The sequence below is a fragment of the Netta rufina genome, assembly GCF_964035555.1.
Source record: "Netta rufina genome assembly, chromosome: Z".
Lineage (NCBI taxonomy): Eukaryota > Metazoa > Chordata > Aves > Anseriformes > Anatidae > Netta > Netta rufina.
Genome location: NC_140126.1, coordinates 51,614,992 through 51,634,641, shown reverse-complemented (window position 1 = coordinate 51,634,641; position 19,650 = coordinate 51,614,992). Strand labels below are relative to the sequence as shown.

Below are 19,650 nucleotides of genomic sequence, written 5' to 3'. Positions count from 1 at the left end.
AGCATATGAAAAGTGACAGTAAAAAAAAATCCTATTTATTCATTTTTTTTTTTACACAGTTCTCCTGGTAGCCCTAAATTAGATTATGTAGATTATGTAGAAGATCAAACAACTATCAACATCTGGCATCTAAAGCACACGGATGCTACATTTTATAATCACTGTATTCATTTAAGCTTGAGTTTCCAAGAACAGAGTGATCTTAGCTCTAAAACAAGTACCTGAATTTTCATTGCTGTTGGAAAAGATGGAGTAAAATTTCACAACTTGTAAAATAAAACAATTCACTGGTAAGTTAAGAGAAAAAAGAAGGAATGATAGGACATACTTGGTGTCCTCCATATAATACTAAGATTTAGTCTATGAAAAGGTGTAAGAGCATAATGTAAGGTCAAAGAAAGAATGAAATACTAAAAAACAACGCACACACATGCACAACCATTTACTGTCTTGGATATGAAGATGTAAATCTCTGAAGACTCAGTAAGCAACCTGTTTCACCATTCTCATAAAATCTGCAATTTTCTTCACCAATAGCACAAAGCTTTTAAGTCCTTTTTTTTTCTTTGCGTATATTCCACCTTGCCAGAGTTCATCTTTTTGACCTACTCTATTATATACATTTTCAAGTGAAAAATAACAGGTTCTTCATGTTTATGGAAGCCTGTACAAAACATCTGGCTTGATTTTCTTTAGTATTCAGATTTTTTTTTCCATTTCAACAATTAAAAAAAACACACATTTAATTTACACAATATAGATCTTTGTCTCTTTCATACCAGATCAGCTTTCTGACATCTTCTGTGCTGGCCAAGGCTTCAATCATTTTGCTTTTCTCTGCTTCAGAAACTGAAGAGGAGTACATCTTTAGGAGGAATTCCCAGCCTTCATTAGTTTTTGCTCCAGTTATAAATATGGCTTTCATAAGATCACTAGGCAGACTAAAGGGAAAAAAAAAAAAAAAGAACAAAAAAGGGGGGACAAAAAAAAAAATTCATCTGAGAAAAGAAGGAAGAAAAGTTACAAAATGAAAAGATTAGCTTGAAAGAGATGCCTCTGTTTTTTGCAATTTATTTCTGTAGCAATTGCAAGTTTGCTGGACACATGAATTCATGCCTTCCTAATATTTTAATTCACTGGGAAAAAGCAAATTATATTAGTCATATGAAAGCACAGCAAATGGTACAAAAATCAGTGTCATTTTCTATGGCACAAAACGCACAGGAAACCAAAGAGTGAGTTCTGCAAGAGACAAAGGTATACTTTGATGCTGCTACTGAGTAATTTTCCTCTAGTATGCAGCTTAAGAAACACAGATGAAAACAATTTTTAGATGGTTTTGCAGTCACATTGGAGACTGCAGAACAAAGTCTTAAAATCTAGCACAGTTTTTCCCACTCATCTTAAAACTGCAACTACTTTTAGACAAGCAACAGTAAATGACAGAACGAAGAGCTTTATCAATATTCAGATAGCAGAGTAACAGGAAAATAGGTAGGTAAAACGGTGGGAGTCCATTTTTGCGGTACCTCATTGTTCCCTCAGACTTCATCCACTTCTCAAACATCCCAGTGGCAGCTGTTCTACATTGTCTTATATCATGGGTGCAAGCAAAAGCTAGCAGTATTGACCGGAGCTCTCGTTCAGACAAAGTCCCGTTATCTGTCCAATGCTGTTGGTCAATTTTATTTCCAAGCAGGTTATCTATTCTATACTAAAGGAGGAAAAATTATTAGCAATAACTAATTCTTCCCAAGAGAATTTTCCACATACAAAGTTATAAGTTATAAAACTTAACTGTGGAAGTTAAACATACTAGCTTTGCCTCATTATCTATATGAATAAATAAACAGTTCAAACTCATAGTCAGCTCATGATCTCAACTAACTACAAGTTCTGTCTGTTTAACTGCTTTTAACTCCATCAAGCAACAGCTAATATTCCTTAGTTTAGCACAGACAAAGCTTTATCTATAGCATGAATGCCTTCTAGTTTTATAGCTTGAAAAAAACAAGGTGCCCCTAAGATTACCACATCTCAGCTGCGACACTCCAATATAAACTACTATAATTTAATAGAAAATGCAGGCAAACTATAGCTTGGGCTGCATTTTACAGTAGGTAATGACTACTAAAATCCTTGAATAAATACTAAGTAAGAAAAAAATATAGCAGTTGCTTTTTTGTTTCTTTCAAGTTTCCAAGGTTTATTTTAAACTTGTGGATAAATACAGAAAGGAGGTTTCTAAATATCAAGGCAGAACAGACAAATGAAAGACATTTCCACAGCCAGAACTGAGACTACACTGTTTTGATTGTAGCACTTTATCATGTTAGTCTAACACACGTCTGAAATGGGACAACGACAACCATTAGTGTATTTTTATTTTCACAGAAGATAGTTTTGCCTCTTTTTCCCCCACTGTGTCTGTGTAAAGCAACTGGATCAATAATCTCCATCCACTTTAATGATTTTTGGAAGTAACATTTCTGTACTAGAAAGTGTCATAGACTCTGTATTGAATTGATCGTTATCCCCAGACAACACTGTGTTAGCACTGCATTACAATCCCTAAAAAAGCATCAAAAAAAAAAAAAGTCAGTCCACAAGATGCAGCATTGCAGATCTTTCCTAATTAACAAAAGCATATAACACTAAGAATTGTCCAGAATCCAGTCCATTTTCATAAGATTACTGAACAATACATTAAACAGTCAATACTAATTAAACTGCAAACAACATTGTGATAAATTATTTCAAACCATGTTTTCCAAAAAAAATAGTACATACCATCACACGTGCTGCCAGTTGTTGCTCACCCTTTTTCTCTAAAAGGTTGTAGATAAGACTCAGCTGAAACAAAGCTTGAGTGAGTGGTGCAGTACTGCTCTCTTCCTTAAGGTAATCGATCAGCTCAAAGGCATTTTCTAAAGACTCTTTTCCTAGACTGTAGGTCAATGAACACAAACATTAAAATGGTTTAAGTGATGTTGCCTGCCTTACCCAAGTTACAATGATCTTAATTACACTAGCAGAAGAATTGATAAATAGAGGAAGACTTTCAAAAGAAATGGTTTTGATGTCAAGGTTTTTACAATATAATATCAACAAGAAGATAGTGACACTGACATATCTTCAATTAACAAAAATGAAAATAGGTAAGAGGTATAACTGATTTCAGAAAATATTTATCATAAAGAGGGTATTCAGATACAGGAAAGAGCTGTCTAAAAGGCCATCCAAAACTTTCAGCTGTAGTGCTAATGGAGAAAGACAATATAGGAGCCAGTAAAAAAAAAAATTGAGAAGCAAACAGCTTGCTTCTCTAAGATGAAATATTCATTAACAGAATGCAGAAAAATATCCTTCTAAGCAGACTATAAGACACCAAAGAAAATAATGTCTTCCAGCAATGGAAGACATCATACATCTCTGCGATGTAAATAAACAGATGCTGCTATAAGAAAAATCAGGGAGATAACATCTAACACCAATATGGATTCATCAGTGAAATTCAAACTTTTTTTTTTTTTTTTTTTTTTTTTTTAAAGTTAGTGAATGGTTTCAGTAGACTAATGAAGTCTGAATTAAAACTTCTCTGAAGCACTCTTCATAAGAACCCAGGTCTGATTCTTGTCTGGCTTGGAAAAACACTTAAACATATAAAGTATGTTTTCCAGTATAAAAACCTTACCTTGCAAGGTTGAAGATATTGTTGATCAAATTGGCTCTGTCTTTAGCACTCAGAGCAGTGTGGTTTTTTTTCAACAGATCAATCAGTGTTTTCCAGTCTTCCGCATAGTGTACTATGTAATAACCATTCATGTCCACGTTGAATTTTATCCATTCCACCTCTTCTGGAAGTTCAATGACAGCTAACAAACAGACAAGAAGTTAGTAGCAGGCAAAGGTGTAGCACCTGTTCTTTCAAATCCAGATCTGTGAAGTGGATCCCTAGAGTTAAGAAGTCTTTTCTGGCTCACTAGTTCCCCCTACTATGAGAGGGAATAGCTAGCAAAAATGTTCTGAGTGAAAGCTTTAAAATACTAGGCTGTACATCTTCCTTCAGTGCTACATCTGACTGAATGATTAGTATCACAGTCTGAACCCAGCTGTATCTGTGCATTCTAAAATACAACAAAGGAAAAACAAGAGGGCACATAATGCCTTGTGGTCACAGCACAATGAACAATTTTAATAGGTAAACCTGTCCTACCCAGAAACAGAAATGGGAACGTCTGTCGCTCATGGGGATTGTACAGGATAGGCTGGGCACATCTCACTACTCTTGAGATCAAGAGAATTATTTCAAGATGCCAAATCAAACCTCAGGCTCAAGAAGACAGTGAACAAAGGGAGCACTATTATTCTACAGTCATGGCTTGTCAGTTATTTTGTATTCTACCAATAATACTACCACCAAAAAGAATTAAAGGGCAAACATAGCTAACTGAATACTGTTGTGGAAGCTCCAGTATGTACATTAAGTAGCTTAATTTGGTAAACCTAATTTTAGATGTAGAAAGAAAAATATAAACAAAAAGCAACAAAATGCCCAGGGCACACAGGTTTTGTCCCTATTTTCTGTTGATTTTTCATTTTAACTGGAAAGCAGTTTGCACTATGTCAATGACACTGCTGGCTATCTACTTAACAAATTTTCTGCTGTGACAGTTAATTAACTTACCCAAGGGAATGAGAGTACTGTTTCCCATTCGCTGGCAAAGTTTCAGCAGAAATCTGTCCCACTTAGGTTTTCGTATTTAAAACAAGGCAACAATCAGAGAAGACCATTCAGGAAGTGAACAAGCTACCACCTTAGTCACATGAAGTGTTTGCATGTTATGGTTTATTCAATATAGCCGAACTATTCACAGCAAAGCAAAAGAGGGATCTCATAGTAGTAGATGATAGGAAAGACTAAGCTATGCTATCTCAAATGAAAGCATGCTTTCAAATTAAAAAAGTAGATAGCACAGGATAGGAACAAGTTAAGTTCTAAGAATTCTGACTTGATCGTAAGTAAACTTATGAGGTGCTTTCATACTGAATCCATATCCACTCTCACGTCTATTAACATTGCACAAGTAAACCAGTTAATAAGTCATAGGCCTTTGCAGGCCTCACAAGTTAGAAGAGTTTTTGCTGTCCAGTTCTCCTTTTAAACAACCCTGTTTCCTCTCTGCACACTAACACATACATATAAACAGTGACACACATCAAAAAAATAAATAGACAAATAGTGGTGACATTAAGTTGGATGAAAGGACACACTCTAGATTCAGAGTCAGCTAGATACAAAAAAGGACTTTTGGGATAAAGGAAACAAAATTCTTTATTTCAGTTGATTCTTATACTTCCTGCCAAAAATGTGAGTGTACATAGCATTTGTGATGCCTTTGAAATTTAGTGAAATTCTACCACAAACTCTTTTGTACTATTCTCCTACTCTCTTATCCTACACATCCAAGTATTTGCAGCCCATGAGGAATTAGTAAGGTGAACATGAGAAGACCAATATGGACATTTAAGGTCAAACAGATGTAATCAGTCTGCTTACCTAATAAGATCAAGAACACATTCTGTTGAACAGTTTTATTTTTCCATTCTGATAATTCCTAAGAACGGTTCCTAAACCTCCAGCTCAAATTACAAAGGCCATAAATAAATGAGTGTCTTGTAAAAGATGTGTCAGAATAACAAAAAAAATAATATATACATACATATATATATTTTTTTCTTTAATAGTAGTATTTCTAATGTCATGTTGGAGGGCTGGTAATTTGTAAAATCAGTAAACAGCAAAAACGTCAGGATCAGCTCTAAGCATTTTATTTTGATTTTCTACGGTTTTATTTTGAACAGTAGAGGTGGGAGATAGGTTTATGCGTTAAATATAACTGCAAGTCAAATACGCTGAATTGTAAATTCAGTGACAGAAATACATCAGCAGATGTAAAACGGTGAGCCATACTAGCCTAAATAGGAGAGAGAAACTATTCAGTCAGTGAAACCAACGAGGAGATGGCCAAAGCAATTTTTACACAGTACTACATAAAACTGTATAGAAACTATTCACTTGGCATAGAGAAAAACAGGACTGAACTAAAATCAAAAAAAGCTATATGGACTAGCAGTTTAGGATTCAAACTCACTACTGCAGCAAAAGCAGGGTTTATGTGAAATGATCTAAGAGCTTCAAATTGTACAGTAGTTCTCTGAAAAAATCTGTTCCAGGTGGAATACTTTCTTGTAACTTTAAACAAAGTAAGTAATATCTGACTGGAAAGTGACTTCCTTACATTTCGGTATATTGGCAGAGCAACTGTCACAGTACTCACTCTCCAGAGGACATGCAGTTCAAAGTGTTTTGTGCATGCACTGTGATGAGAAAAGTACAGGCTTTAACAAACTGCAAATTCGCTTCTGTCTCAGTTGCTGCCTTTTACTTGTACATAAAATGCTATGGGCACTCAATACTCTAATGACATTACTAGTAGTACCTGGCTCCAGATCTCTGCAATTACTTTATACTATGTGTCTTCATCTTCACATCTTATGCAAGTGTGTGCTCAGAAAGACCTGCAATCTGTAACATGTAAGTAACTTGCTTCCAAAGTTTTAAGTCACATACCTGACTTCTGGTCCAGTAAATGTGCATTAACACAATGGGTAAAGTTGCACCTATTAGTCATGTAGGTGAGAGGAATATGCCACAGATAACTGCAAAGGAAAGCAAATATTTACTGACATATTGTTTATAGTTTATTATTTGTTTTGAAGGGTCGCTGAGTTTTTAGTTTAAAACATTTCAATAGAAGTACTAGAACCACATCATGCCATGTAACAAAGTGCAAACCCCACTTGTATCAGAATGATCAAAGAAAACATGTACAGCATGTACAGCAATTTCTTTTCTTTTATTCCCACCATGTTGAGAAGTAGATGAATTTCCTAGTACTTCTTCCTCAGTTCCAGCCTGCTAAGTACCTTGGTCCAATGTCATGTAGACAGAACATATCAAAAATTTAGCCAGTACTGTTTTTACTTCAGTCCAGTGTTCAGTCTTCCTTAAGTTTTACAAGTATCATTATTTTTCCAAAAAAAAATAAAAAATTAGTTGAATTCAAATACAAAACTCAAATTCCAAATCATGGTAATAGAAACCATAGCAGACTGCACACCACCAAGACTGACCAAAGTGAACTGTGAACTGGAAGAATAAATGCTAACTTGTCTCACAGTGATAATGACTTGTCTATTTAGAGGAAAATACAACTTTAAGTGAGGCAAAACAAACTGTATATATGTTCCAATTTTGACAGGGACCATTAATGTGAATGACTCAGAGTACTCTTCTTCAAAAACGTTTCATGCACTTCCCCAACTGACATCCACTAGACAGAGAAGAATAATTAAGCCTAATAATCCTTTCCTTCTTCCCTTCCCTTTCAATCACACATTGTTTTCCTTTTTCCCCACAACAAAAATAAAACATATCCCCGTAGTTTACAGCATTTCAAAAGACAAATACCTTTCACAGGCCTGAGTCTGCAAGATGATGCTAAGGACTCAAGTATTGTTAAGACCTCAAACAACTGAATAAAACCCCCAAAATCTCAAAAGGATTCAAACTTACATACTGTGGTTTGCTACGAAATACAGTTAAGGTTCATAATATAAGATACCATAGAATCATTAACACACAATCATTAACGTTGGAAAAGACTTTCAAGATCATCTGGTCCAATGATCATGTATTTGTAACAGATTCATTTTTACAATTAGCAATTTCCTCACCTTTGCTTCTTCAGCATTTATTCATGTGCTTTTTATCTTTTGGTACAATGGAAACTCAATGAGACAGCCATCTGCACCCTCTTAACATTTTTAAACCAAGAAAGTTTTGATTCTAGCTTTTATTATTTGCTCTAACAATGCACAAGATGCACACTGAATATTGACATAAAGGAGCAGAAGCTCTGAAGTAATTGCATCAGCAACTTCTGCAATGCACCCTTTTATTTTAAATTTAAAAGCTTCAGAAAAACATGTAAATGAAACACTGAGCTTACAAAGGAAGCCCACAGAGTTTTAGCAGTTGCTAGGGTAGAAATAGGCATGGATAATCAGTTATTTTTCAAGGCAGATGTTAGGTGAGTACACTTTTATGCCAAATTATCTTTATTACTACCAGCATTCAGATGAAATACCAGAACCCCTGAACACAAATAGAAAGGTACATGATATAGAAAAGTTATCTGCAGATATATTTTAACATATGGAAAGTAATAACAAGGTGGTTACCTTGCATCTGATGTCCAATTTTCTGGTTCCACACGATATAAAAATTTTTCCTGCTGTATAGAGATATTCCTTCCTGATCGGACAACAGTCACCAAAGGAAATCCTTTATTCAGAATCCACGTTTTCATTAACTTTTTTACATCTAGTGTTCCATTGGTGATCTGTAAAAAAGCAATCATAGTATAACAGGAAAATCGCAAATTTTATTTTATTTATTTATTTATTTTAAATACAAACGTTCTTAGATCTCCCTCCTTAACTTACAACATAAGTAGTAGCAACATTCTTTATTAGTAAAGTCACTTTGACACTGAGACTGTGAATTTCATGAGCAATAAATTAGGGGAACAAATTATTTTTATTTTCTCAAGCAGAGAGACTCCTTGTCAAGCAGTGGAAAGAGAAATTAGAAACATTTGATAGGCAGAACTGGTATGTTGAGGAAATAGAGACAAGAATGTTCTGGAAAAGGAAGTTATGGTAAGCTCCCCAGATCTAACCCACCCTCCTTGCTTTCTCTTTCACTATTGGTATTCTGGTATTTTATGCATGTTTCAGATCCTGCATTTCTGACATGCATGTTAAAGAACTTTTTAAAATTCTGAAATCATTATTAGAAATTGAATTAAAGTGATGGTGTTTGTATAATAAAACACTAAACCAATTCAGGGCTTTTTTGGATGATTTTTTTTTTTTTTTTTTTTTTAATTTTTTGGCATCCCATCTACCTTTGTATAAGCCTTTGTATAGCTTAACCTCCTATGTCTTCCATCTTTCAAGAACTATTTGCACTACAACGTCTCCACTGAGGGTCAAGTACTTTATACTGTCTATGTATCACCGCCTCTTTACTAGCAGAGATGACCATCCAACCTGAGAACGACAATGCTACCTCTAACTTACAAAAATACATTTTAGGAGGAGCTAACAGGAACATAAGGAGATTATTATTATTATCATTTAAGTTGCATATACCTTTTACCAACCCATACTGTCTTTCTCTAGTTACCCTCATGAGCACCTTACTATTCACTGTACAGATTGAAGTTTTCAGTTCATGTCACATTCAGCTTTTTGGTTACAGCCTGGAGAAGAGAATGCTCAGGTGGATCTCATCAATGTCTATAAATACCTTATGGAAGGGTGGAAAAGACAGAGCCAACCTCTACTGGTGCCCAGTGATGAGATCAGAGGCAATGGGCACAAACCAAACCACAGGATGTTCCTGAGCATCAAGAAGCACTTTCATACTGTGCTGGTGACTGAACATGGGCACAGGTTGCCCAGACAGGCTGTGGGGCCTCCCTCCTTGGAGATACTCAGAAGCCATCTGGAGATGGTCTGTACCTGGGCTGGACCATGATGGCCTCAGACGTCCCTGCCAACCTTAACCTTTCTGTAAAAGCAACGAGACGTACAGCCAGGGTAGGTATGACTCTTAACCTACTGCCTGAGTATGACTGGCTGAGAATTTGAATGTGAAAAACTATAAAAGCAAAAGAAACTAAGAATTCAAGGTACAAAAAGAAAAATAAGTAGACAAAAGACCAAAGCAAATGAAAATGGGTACAGGGGTAGTGTATTTCAATAAATTCAAGGAGGCAACAGGTGAAAACCAATGGAAAAAAAGTGCAAGAAATTTGGTACCTTCTCAGTGAAGGACCTTTATTAAAGGTCCCAATGTAAGCTAATGTGATGCAATACCAGTCCAGACCAGTTAACCCATGAGCCTTTCAAAAAAGGACATAAGCATGTACATGAAGTGCAAGTTAATCAGAACACAGAATTAACAGTATTTACACTTACATAAAAAAAACAACACCGACAACAAAAATCAACCAACAAAAACACATACGCAAAAGTCTCAAACCCCAAAGACTCAGGCACAAAACGAGGTACAATGGACACACAGGAAAAGGGGAACAATTGCAATGGACACACAGGAAAAGGGGAACAGTGTAAGCACATCACAGAAAGGCAACTTCCAGCAGGTGAACCTGCCCCTGCAGTATGCATGACTGAAGACGGTTGGTCAGAGGTTTCATTTAGGAGGGGTTCAGGAGAGGCATATCTACTTTTCATTGTAAAAATAAACAAACGCAACACTTAAAACAAGAATTCTTTAAGGTAAGAGAGTCAGTCTGATACCAAAAACAATCCATCACTAGCTGGCCAACTAGTGTTTGTAGATAACTACACACAAATTTAGCGCCACCCTGACAAGAACTAACAATGGCTCCAATTCTGCAAAAGTTTAGATATCGTAAGATGGATGCCAAGAACCACAACTAAACATTAATATCTTGCCTTTCTATAAGGAAACATCATGTGTATTTCAGAGAATTTAATACATACCACACAGAACAGACACAGGGAGATGTGTTCCCTTTCTTCATCCAAACAGCTTGAAACTGGGGATACCTAGCAGCTCACTCTTGTTGGCATCACAGAATGGTCTGTGTTGGAAGGGACCTTAAAGATCACCTGGTTCCACCCCCCTGCCATGGGCAGGGACACCTTCCACTAGACCAGATTGCTCTGAGCCCCATCCAACCTGGCCTTGATCTCTCCTTCTGTCTCTCCTCTCCCTCATGCTCTACTTCACACTCTCTCCCTTGCACTCCCTCCCTCTCACTCTCCCCCCCTTCTCTCACCCTTGCCCTCTACCCCCTTGCTGGCACTCTATGCCCTACTCAAAGCTCCCCCGCCCTCTCCCTGCCTCCTTGTGCCCTATTCTCCCCCTGGCCCTCCCCGGCTCACCCTCCTGCTACTCACGCTCCATTACACATCCTCTCACACCTTTGCTTTCACACCCTCGCCCTCACTCTTATGTACCCCCCTTGCCTGCCTTCCCATCTGAGAGTGGCTGAACTAGGCCATCTCAAAACCTGTTTCCATATAACCCCGGCTCTGCATGTTGAAACAGAAGCTTCCACTGAAACAAAGGCACACGAGGAGTGTCCCAGGATGCAAATATTTACCGTCAGACTTCGGATTTAGCTCCATTGTGAAAGGAAACTTTTGTTCTGCATTTAAGATGACTAGTTTTATTCTGGCCTTAAAACACCAATGATGCAGCTCAAGGGAGGATATATATAGATGCTGACATCTCCACACACGGTAGATATGGTTGTGTTTATCCACTTCCAGCACTTTTTTGGGATGATACTGAATGGAGCCCTAAAAGCTACAACTATCTCTATGTTTATATGATGGAAATACAATAAGCAAGAACTTCACAATATTTATCTGTAGTGTATTATCCCATTTCTTCATAAATGGGGAAATAAACCAAAAGTCACAACACATTTTGAGAAGTGAAAAAAACATGAGCAGAATATTAAAGATGAATACCTCATTCATGCTGTCCCACAAGTCATCACTCTGGGCAGACCTGTAGTCATGATTATGCAAGTATACCTCAATGCCAGCTTGGAAAACATCCTCTGTGAGATAGTTCTTCAGCATCAACAGAAGTGAAGCCCCCTACAGCGGAGAAAAAAGAAAACATGCTGGTAAATTAAAAGGTACAGAACTTGTTGAGCATATACATATTGTACCTCTTTCATACTACAATAGTAAGTCAGAAGGTGGCAGATTTTATCCCATTTTTTTAAATTTTAACCCAAAATTGATTTGATCAGAATAATTACTTTTAACACCCAGTTGCTTTGGAAAAGTATTTTTAAACTTAGAGGACATAAACATAAACTTCAAATATGATTACAAAAAGAACTAATATTGCATTTTTTCCCCAGTTACTTTGGAAAAAAAAAAAAGAATATCTCAAAGACTCCAAATACAGTTATAAAACAGGCTAATAATGCTTGAATTCCCATCCCCTCCCAGTTATCATCATCTAAAAATATTGCATTCTAATCAGTAAGTCTCTGCTGGCTGATTTATTTCATTAGCAAGACTCTTCTTTATGATACAGAACTGCACTTGTGAGACAGTTTTGACAATTATATGACTTGCACCTACACTGAACAACTTAGCTAAGTGTAGTTCCAGTTTTGAAGTGGACAGGAATGCAGACAGAATGTTGATTTTTGTTGTTGTAGACATGGCTCAAATAGCTTAAAAGCTGCATTTCTATTTCCACAGAAATGTTCTTACATCACAGCCACGAGTAAATAAGTTACCTGAGGATTTGCATACTGTACACCTGCAGATATGCCTGCAGTTGAGCAGGCATATCACAAGAAGATAAAGGTACACCTTAAGTTTTTCATAATATTTTAAAGAAAGGATTAAGAAAACATTGTAAGGTAGATTTTCATGAGAGCATGTATGGTTCTCATACATTCTGAATTCTAGTTTGGAAGTTTAAGTAACATCTTGCCTGAAACTGAAAGTTGCCTGAACTCTGTTAATTTAATTATTCACTAAACTCCAGGAATACCCCTTACTATAGGTTTTGAGAACATGGCCATTATTTCCTCTCTTGCATGAATCCATACTTAATCTATAGCTCTACTTCTTTTTCTTTCTGTCAAAGATAACCAAACACACTGTTGTTGTAGTTGGATTGTTCTCCCACCACGATGGGTTATTGACAGCCTGTAAAACTAGCAGGCTAAAATAATTTTGTAGAACACTTTCTATTTCAGACGGTAAAATGCAGAGGCCACATACTCACCTGTGTCAGTTTGTGGTACAGCAAAATAAAGTTGTATAATTCAGTAACAGTCACCCTATTGGCTAATAAGAAGCATGTTACAAATGCCTTCCCACTCAAATTGCCAAGGGCATTAGCTAGGATACGGGGCAAAGAGTAGTGGAAACAAACACTGTGTGAATGTAGCAAGAACTATGCAATGAAAGCCTCAGAAACAAAGATAACAGCAATGAAAAACCTGTTTCTGGCAATGCAAGGGCTACACTTCTCTTGTTTAACTCCTAAACTCCAAGATATAGGTTGCTACGTCTCCATGAAGAAGGCGCACACTTGCTAGTAGCAGTAAACCAATAAAATAATTGTCTGAATGTGTTTTACTAATGGACTGATACTCCAGCCTAGTCACTTTGGGAATATTTCCATTAAAATCACAGTTTTTGATCAGTGACAGCATTCTAATCACGGAAGTTACACAGCTACAGACATGATCATGAATGTTGTATAGCTTCCAGAAGCACACCAAAATCGCAACTAATTGAGAGAGAAACTCTGAAGACTGAAATATCAGCCATGCCTTTTGATATACAACTTCAGGACAGAAACCAAATTCACTTCACAACCATAGGAAGCTGAAAATCACATCTCTGTTCTTGTAATTCAGTGAGCACAGACCAAAAGAAACAGATGCACACCACTGTGGTTAAGACCATGTGGCATCTCAGAATGCTCAGGGATTACCAGACAACAGGTTGACCAGCTAAGGAAGCAGAGAAGACAAACCAAGACAGTTTTGGGAGGTGCTTTTCACTGAGCAGAGAAAGATGCAGCATTTCACAATTTTCTAATGAGCACTAGCTCATTAGAGCTGGTTTCTTATTAGATGAGACTACAACCATAGTGTTGAAAAAATGACAGCTAATCCAAAAAGAAATAAAAGGCTTTCCTCCCATACTACCAAACAAGGGGTACCTGACATCTAAACCTGAACCAAAGTAAAACTTTGTCAAATGCAGCTATTTGCTTTCCCATGAATCACTACCTGAAGCACTGTGAAGTTAAAAAAAAAAAAAAAAAAAAAAAAAACACACACAAAACACAAAGCAAACCTATCACTCACTACAGATTACAAACAGATATAATTAGTTGTAGACAACCACGATGTGCTACAGAATCATCTTACATTCCAGAATGTAAGTCTCCACTCAGAAGGTCTCTAAAATAACATTTTCAAAAAGCAGAGTAATAAATAAAGATGGGAGAGGGTAGTAAGTGCCTTTTTCTTACTCTTTTCTTAAGATCCTGTGATATTGTTAGTGTGCTATCACAAACAGAATATATAATCAGCTGGACATTTGTTTCACCCATCAGGTCCCTTCTTACATCTTCACGAATATTTTACTTCATGACTTCGTGCTGAACCATGCACCCAACAGAAGCATGTTAAGTAAAGACACAAATGCATGTACATACATTTTTTTTCATATGAATTTAAAGCTATGTAGATGCTCAGATAAACACTTCTGAAAGGTCCTAGGTGTACTCCCAAACAACTGCCAGCACATGCCTACTTACTCTTGATCCCACATTCATTTTTACAATAGTTAATAAATCACTTTCTGATTATTTTGAGATATTTTTGAAGTTACCTTGATGTAAGAAAGTGCATCAAACATTTCTTCAATTTGCTCTGAAGACTGAACAGCAGAAGAGACTGGATGTGAAGAATTCATGGAATCCTTCATCATAGCCTTGAATATTAGATTTAGGAAATCTTCATCCTACAAGACAAACATCTGTGTCTGAGAAGGTAGAACATACAAATGTTTGAGAAGCTAGAACATACGTGGCAAGCAGAACAGTAAAACTCATCTTTGCCTTGCTCTTCCCATTAGTCTGAAACACCATTGCTCACCTTCTTGCCAATGGAGGCAGAAGAATTTTCAGGGTAGTATTCATGATACTTAATCTTTTCCTTCCAGATTTCAGTCAATGCCCAAAGTCTAATAAAATTAGTGACTATAATGATGCTCATGTGCATGTAAACTGCATCTTATCTAGCAATCCCAGTACCAAAGCTTCTTCCTTCTTTCCTTCTAGATGAAGGATATAGGTATTTAATACATTGTTACCATGAAGCAACAACCCTCAACAATTAAACATTTAAACTATTTTTAAAGAAGCTGATTGTATTCCTATTTATTTCATTTCACTGAGATTTAACCAAGCAATTCTCTATAAAGTTTCCATACAGCAGGAGTGAATCTTAATGGGTCACAGAAAACGAAGGAAAGGCCCATTTTACGAGACAATCAAAAAATCCTTTGAAGTTGAAAACTTAAAGCTATTCATTTTGAATGCAGTCATTTGGATTGATTTTTTGTGTTCAACAAAACACTTTTTGGCACCACCAAGTGGTGAAACAAGATGTAGGTGAATGTACCTTGTCAGGCACCTTTCAGAATGAAGTACTGAAATGGAGGTGTGTTCTTGTTAGAATACCAGGCTAGCTTTTTGTCCTCCTCTCACCATACATGCCCAACGAGCAGGACAACTTTGGAAACAAACTTTCAATGAGCATTAAACTCAAAAAACAAATGAAAAAACTTAACACCTAGTTCCAAAAAAAATCTCTACTGAACCAAGTTTGCAACGCAAGTTTCTTAATGCAGTAAAAGAAGGGTGAATTAAATACTCAGAATTCACATCCAGTTAGGATGTTGTGGACACAATCCAGCATGTAGGAAACTGTCAGTACCAGTCAGGCTTTTAATCCCATGACTAACACAAATCGCATAAGCACTCCTTGAAGTGGAATCTGGAGCACTGCTATCTCCTTTCCTAGGAGATACTCTATCTAGGATGAAAAAGTGCTCTCTCCACTGCCTCTTCCACCAGTAGTTCCACCAGTCTTCCCTTCTTGGCCTGAATTCAGTGATAGGAATGCTTTACAACAAGAGGGGAATGATCAAGTTTAAATTCCTTATGTTTTCCAGAGCTTTCCAGAAGCCATAAAAGCTGAGTGAGTTTTTAAACCAACACTAGGTTATACCAAAAAGCTTCATTCTCTCTCCTTCAGACACGTCTGTAGAGAGAAGTGCCTGTTGGAGCAGTGCATTGTACAACGTATGAGGTGTAATTCCACACTATCAGCATCCTCTGGGTCAGACCATAACAAACTTTGAAATCCAGTCCCTGACTCATGAATTCCAAATTGACTCAGCCACAATTACCATAATGATAGAAAGACAAAAGTGACTCCAGGCATATTTAGTAACCTAAAGCCCTGGTGATGCCTAAGGCGACAGGAAAAAGTAGAGAAAGAAAACCTTGGTCAACCACATACCTGGACTTCCAGTGTAAATTTTCAGTTTTAACCTATATATAACACAAAGACTGCATTTACACTATCACCAAAGTTAAAAAAAAAAAAAAAAAAAAAAGACTCAAACAAACAAATGAAAACCTACTTCCAATATAACGAAAGGCCCTATGAAGGAGAGGTATAATATAAAAGAAAGAGAGATGAGTGGTACTCAAAGTGGACTTCTCATATGAGTTTATAAATACCAATCCTTTATGGTCAACATTAAAAAGCAGATCTTAATGACGGTACAGCAAGTCTAGTTAAAGAAAACACTTACTGAATGTAATTCTGGAAAAACCTCCTCCATGGCAAAGTACTCCATGAAAGTGGCAAATCCCTCGTTCAGCCAAAGATCATTCCACCATTCCATGGTTACTAGATTGCCAAACCACTACGAAAGACAAAAAATAATTATTTTTCTGAAATAAAATCAAAGGATTACAGTGACACTCCATTCATCCTCAGCTCTATTTCGTGATCAAAACAAATTTACTCAAAACCACAGTAATGCTTTTGCATGAACAACTCTGTAATTAGACAGTCACAGAATTGCACCCTGCCTGTTGCACTGGAGAAAATACTCTCACAGGTATTCTGAAAAGATATAATGCACAACCTAGTAGCAGTGGGGGCAGAGGTGAATTTAATGAACAGGATTGCATTCAAAAGCAAACAAACAAAAAATAAAAACAAATAATGACCTCCCCAATCTAGTAATACCTGATGGGCAAGCTCATGAGCTATCACTGCAGTTATTAGCTTTTTATCCCTTGCTGAAGAAGTTTTACTGTCATACAACAGCGCTGTTTCCCGGAAGGTGACCAAGCCCCAGTTTTCCATTGCACCAGACTGAAAATCAGGAATTGCTACCAGATCTGGAAAAGATTTGAAAGAAGCTATTGAAAACAGCTAGTTAAAGGGGTTCCATATTTCAAGTCTATCTATTCTATTACGTAACCCATGAAAAAAACTCATTATTTAAATCCTGTGGTGTGGGCATGGAGTCACATTTCAAGCACAAAAGCCTCATGGATTTATAGCCATGTTTCTCTAGCAGTATTCTTACGCAAACAACTTAAAGCACTACACACTGCCTTTAGATTTTGCACGCACATGAGCAACCAGGAAACGCATCTGCCACTACTGAAGGTGGCATGTTAGATGACTGCATTTAATAACCTTTCCAGTCACAGTAATAAACATTTAGTGGATTTTGAAAATAATATTTGGGGAACCTTATTTCAGAGATGTTTTATTTCATCTTACATATTTATTTATTTAAAAGACACCTGAGAAGATTCAAAGTTCCTCTGCATTTCTCAGAATTTATTAGGTTTCTTTTTGTGTTTAAAAAAGAAGTTCAAAAGAACTTACCTAATTTTTCAAGAGGGTAATCTATTAAAAAGTACTTTTGATAAAATTCCAGAAGTTTCACTGTCGTGTTTAGAGCATACTCTACTTGGTTTATATGCTGTGGTATGGCATAGACAGATACCTAGTCAGAACAGAGAAGAGAACAGACTTTGAAACTTACAGCTACAAAATCCTTAGAAGCGGCTGTATCATAAAAATAACTTTGATTAGATTACAGATTCATCCACATTTAGATGCATACACAAACACAAGAGACAGTCTTACAGTCTAGAAGTCTTCTTACAGTCTCCCTTGGACTATTAGACACTCCTGGCAAGCAAATAACTCACTAGCCAGACTCTACCCTGCGTTGGTACGATCATTTTCAGACTTTACCATTAAGCTAGTAAATACTACACATTGCCAGTCTCTTTCTGTCTGGTGCCTTCTAAAGCTCTGCTAGATTTCCTTAGTTTTGCTAAACCTTACATGGTAAGAATAAAGGAGAAGCACAGTGAAGAACCACTCTCCCTCAGACAGAACACATCATTCACTCTTTTTCTCTTCTCCTATATGCTTTGCTCTGCTACTAAATACTTCTATGATACCAATAACACATGCAAATGGCACACATTGCATAAATTGCTCATTTACTCTACAGTCCGTATCCGTAAAAAAAAATTAAAAAACTGACTTATTGAAAGACACAAGGTTTTTTGTTTTTTGTTTTTTGTTTTTTTTTTCCCATAACATATTTGCTGCTTTACTTGAACACACATGATAAAGTCTATTGCAATGTAAATAGTATGTTTGCTTCCCTTGGGAACAGTACTGTTTCCATACATCTTTTGAACAATTCTTAGTTCCCTGACATTAACCCCTCAAAGATCAAGTATTAAAAGCAAATGTTTAAAGCTTCCAGTTATGAAAGCTTTTAGGGATTTCAGATTTTGTGAATTTCTGCTACTAAAAAGCCCTGATGTTGAGTCCCACACTGTAGAAGTCTTCTCAGTCTGGTATAAGCCCTGACATCAATCCAACCTACAGCATATAGTTATTGCCGAAGATAAGCATAATACTGTACCTACAATAAGTATTAAGCAATACAAGAAAATATATAAATAAATGGGGTGGGGATTCATGGAGGGAGTCACTAGGTTTTGCAGAAAGTTTGTGTTTGCTCATTGGTTTGTGGATTTTTTTTTTAACGGTTTTGTTTTCTTTGGCTGCACTGGGAAAAGGTGAGAGGGACTTACAAGAGGAATAAACGTACCAGACTCCCATTAGTTTCTCTGCTGATGTTTTTCAACTCTGCAACAACAAAGGCTACCAGGTAGGTGCTCATCTTCAAACTCACAAAAAATTCATCTTGGACAATTCCATTTGTCACAGGAGTAGTGGCTTTCTGCAGGTAAAGGGAAGTGTTACTAACGCAGACAACAGAACACTAAAGCATGCAAGAAATCAGTGTTAAATTAAAGAATTATTGCAGAAATGGCTAGGAAAAGTTTATAAGCAAACATGAAGAATAAATCTATTTTTTGGTTATGTTTCAGTAGAACAGCTAAGACCCACAATCTATCCATGGTGTAACAAAGCTTGAGGAGACATGGAACATTTAAGCCTACATAAACCAAAACTACTTATCAAGCTTTTAATATGCAGTATTACCAGACAACCACATTGTTGGAAACACCCTCTATCTCATTTAATTCATACTTAAAACCCCCAGTATAATCCAAAATCAACAGCAAGATTAGCATTAATCCACGAGAGCTTTAGGCTGTAGGCACGGTTCAGAATAGCCTCAAAATACAGGCACTGCACAAATTAAGTATTTGTCTCTTCCCAGACACCTCTTCAAAAACAGGAACTAAACATACTAAATAAACAAACAACAAAATACATAGCATGACTCCTCCTTTGCCTAACCCCTACCAATTGGGAGAAATTTCATTTTAAAAAGTTAAGGAAACCTAATGTCTCATTCACTTTAAAGCACAAA

The 19,650-nt window shown here is 36.6% G+C and overlaps 1 protein-coding gene across 2 annotated transcripts in view; it reads right to left on the bottom strand.

The window, feature by feature from the left end:
• LNPEP (leucyl and cystinyl aminopeptidase) overlaps positions 1 to 19,650 on the bottom strand; it is a 57,129-nt gene that overhangs the window by 3,171 nt on the left and 34,308 nt on the right. For both annotated transcript variants that reach the window (XM_084305187.1, XM_084305186.1), the window contains 12 exons: positions 18,919 to 19,050; positions 17,667 to 17,787; positions 17,013 to 17,167; positions 16,570 to 16,683; positions 14,575 to 14,706; positions 11,662 to 11,793; positions 8,308 to 8,468; positions 6,635 to 6,723; positions 3,695 to 3,875; positions 2,791 to 2,947; positions 1,530 to 1,714; positions 780 to 941 (listed from right to left, as the gene is read on the bottom strand). In XM_084305187.1, coding sequence (XP_084161313.1) covers positions 780 to 941; positions 1,530 to 1,714; positions 2,791 to 2,947; positions 3,695 to 3,875; positions 6,635 to 6,723; positions 8,308 to 8,468; positions 11,662 to 11,793; positions 14,575 to 14,706; positions 16,570 to 16,683; positions 17,013 to 17,167; positions 17,667 to 17,787; positions 18,919 to 19,050 — 1,721 coding nt within the window. The remainder of the gene's footprint in view (positions 1 to 779; positions 942 to 1,529; positions 1,715 to 2,790; positions 2,948 to 3,694; positions 3,876 to 6,634; positions 6,724 to 8,307; positions 8,469 to 11,661; positions 11,794 to 14,574; positions 14,707 to 16,569; positions 16,684 to 17,012; positions 17,168 to 17,666; positions 17,788 to 18,918; positions 19,051 to 19,650) is intronic.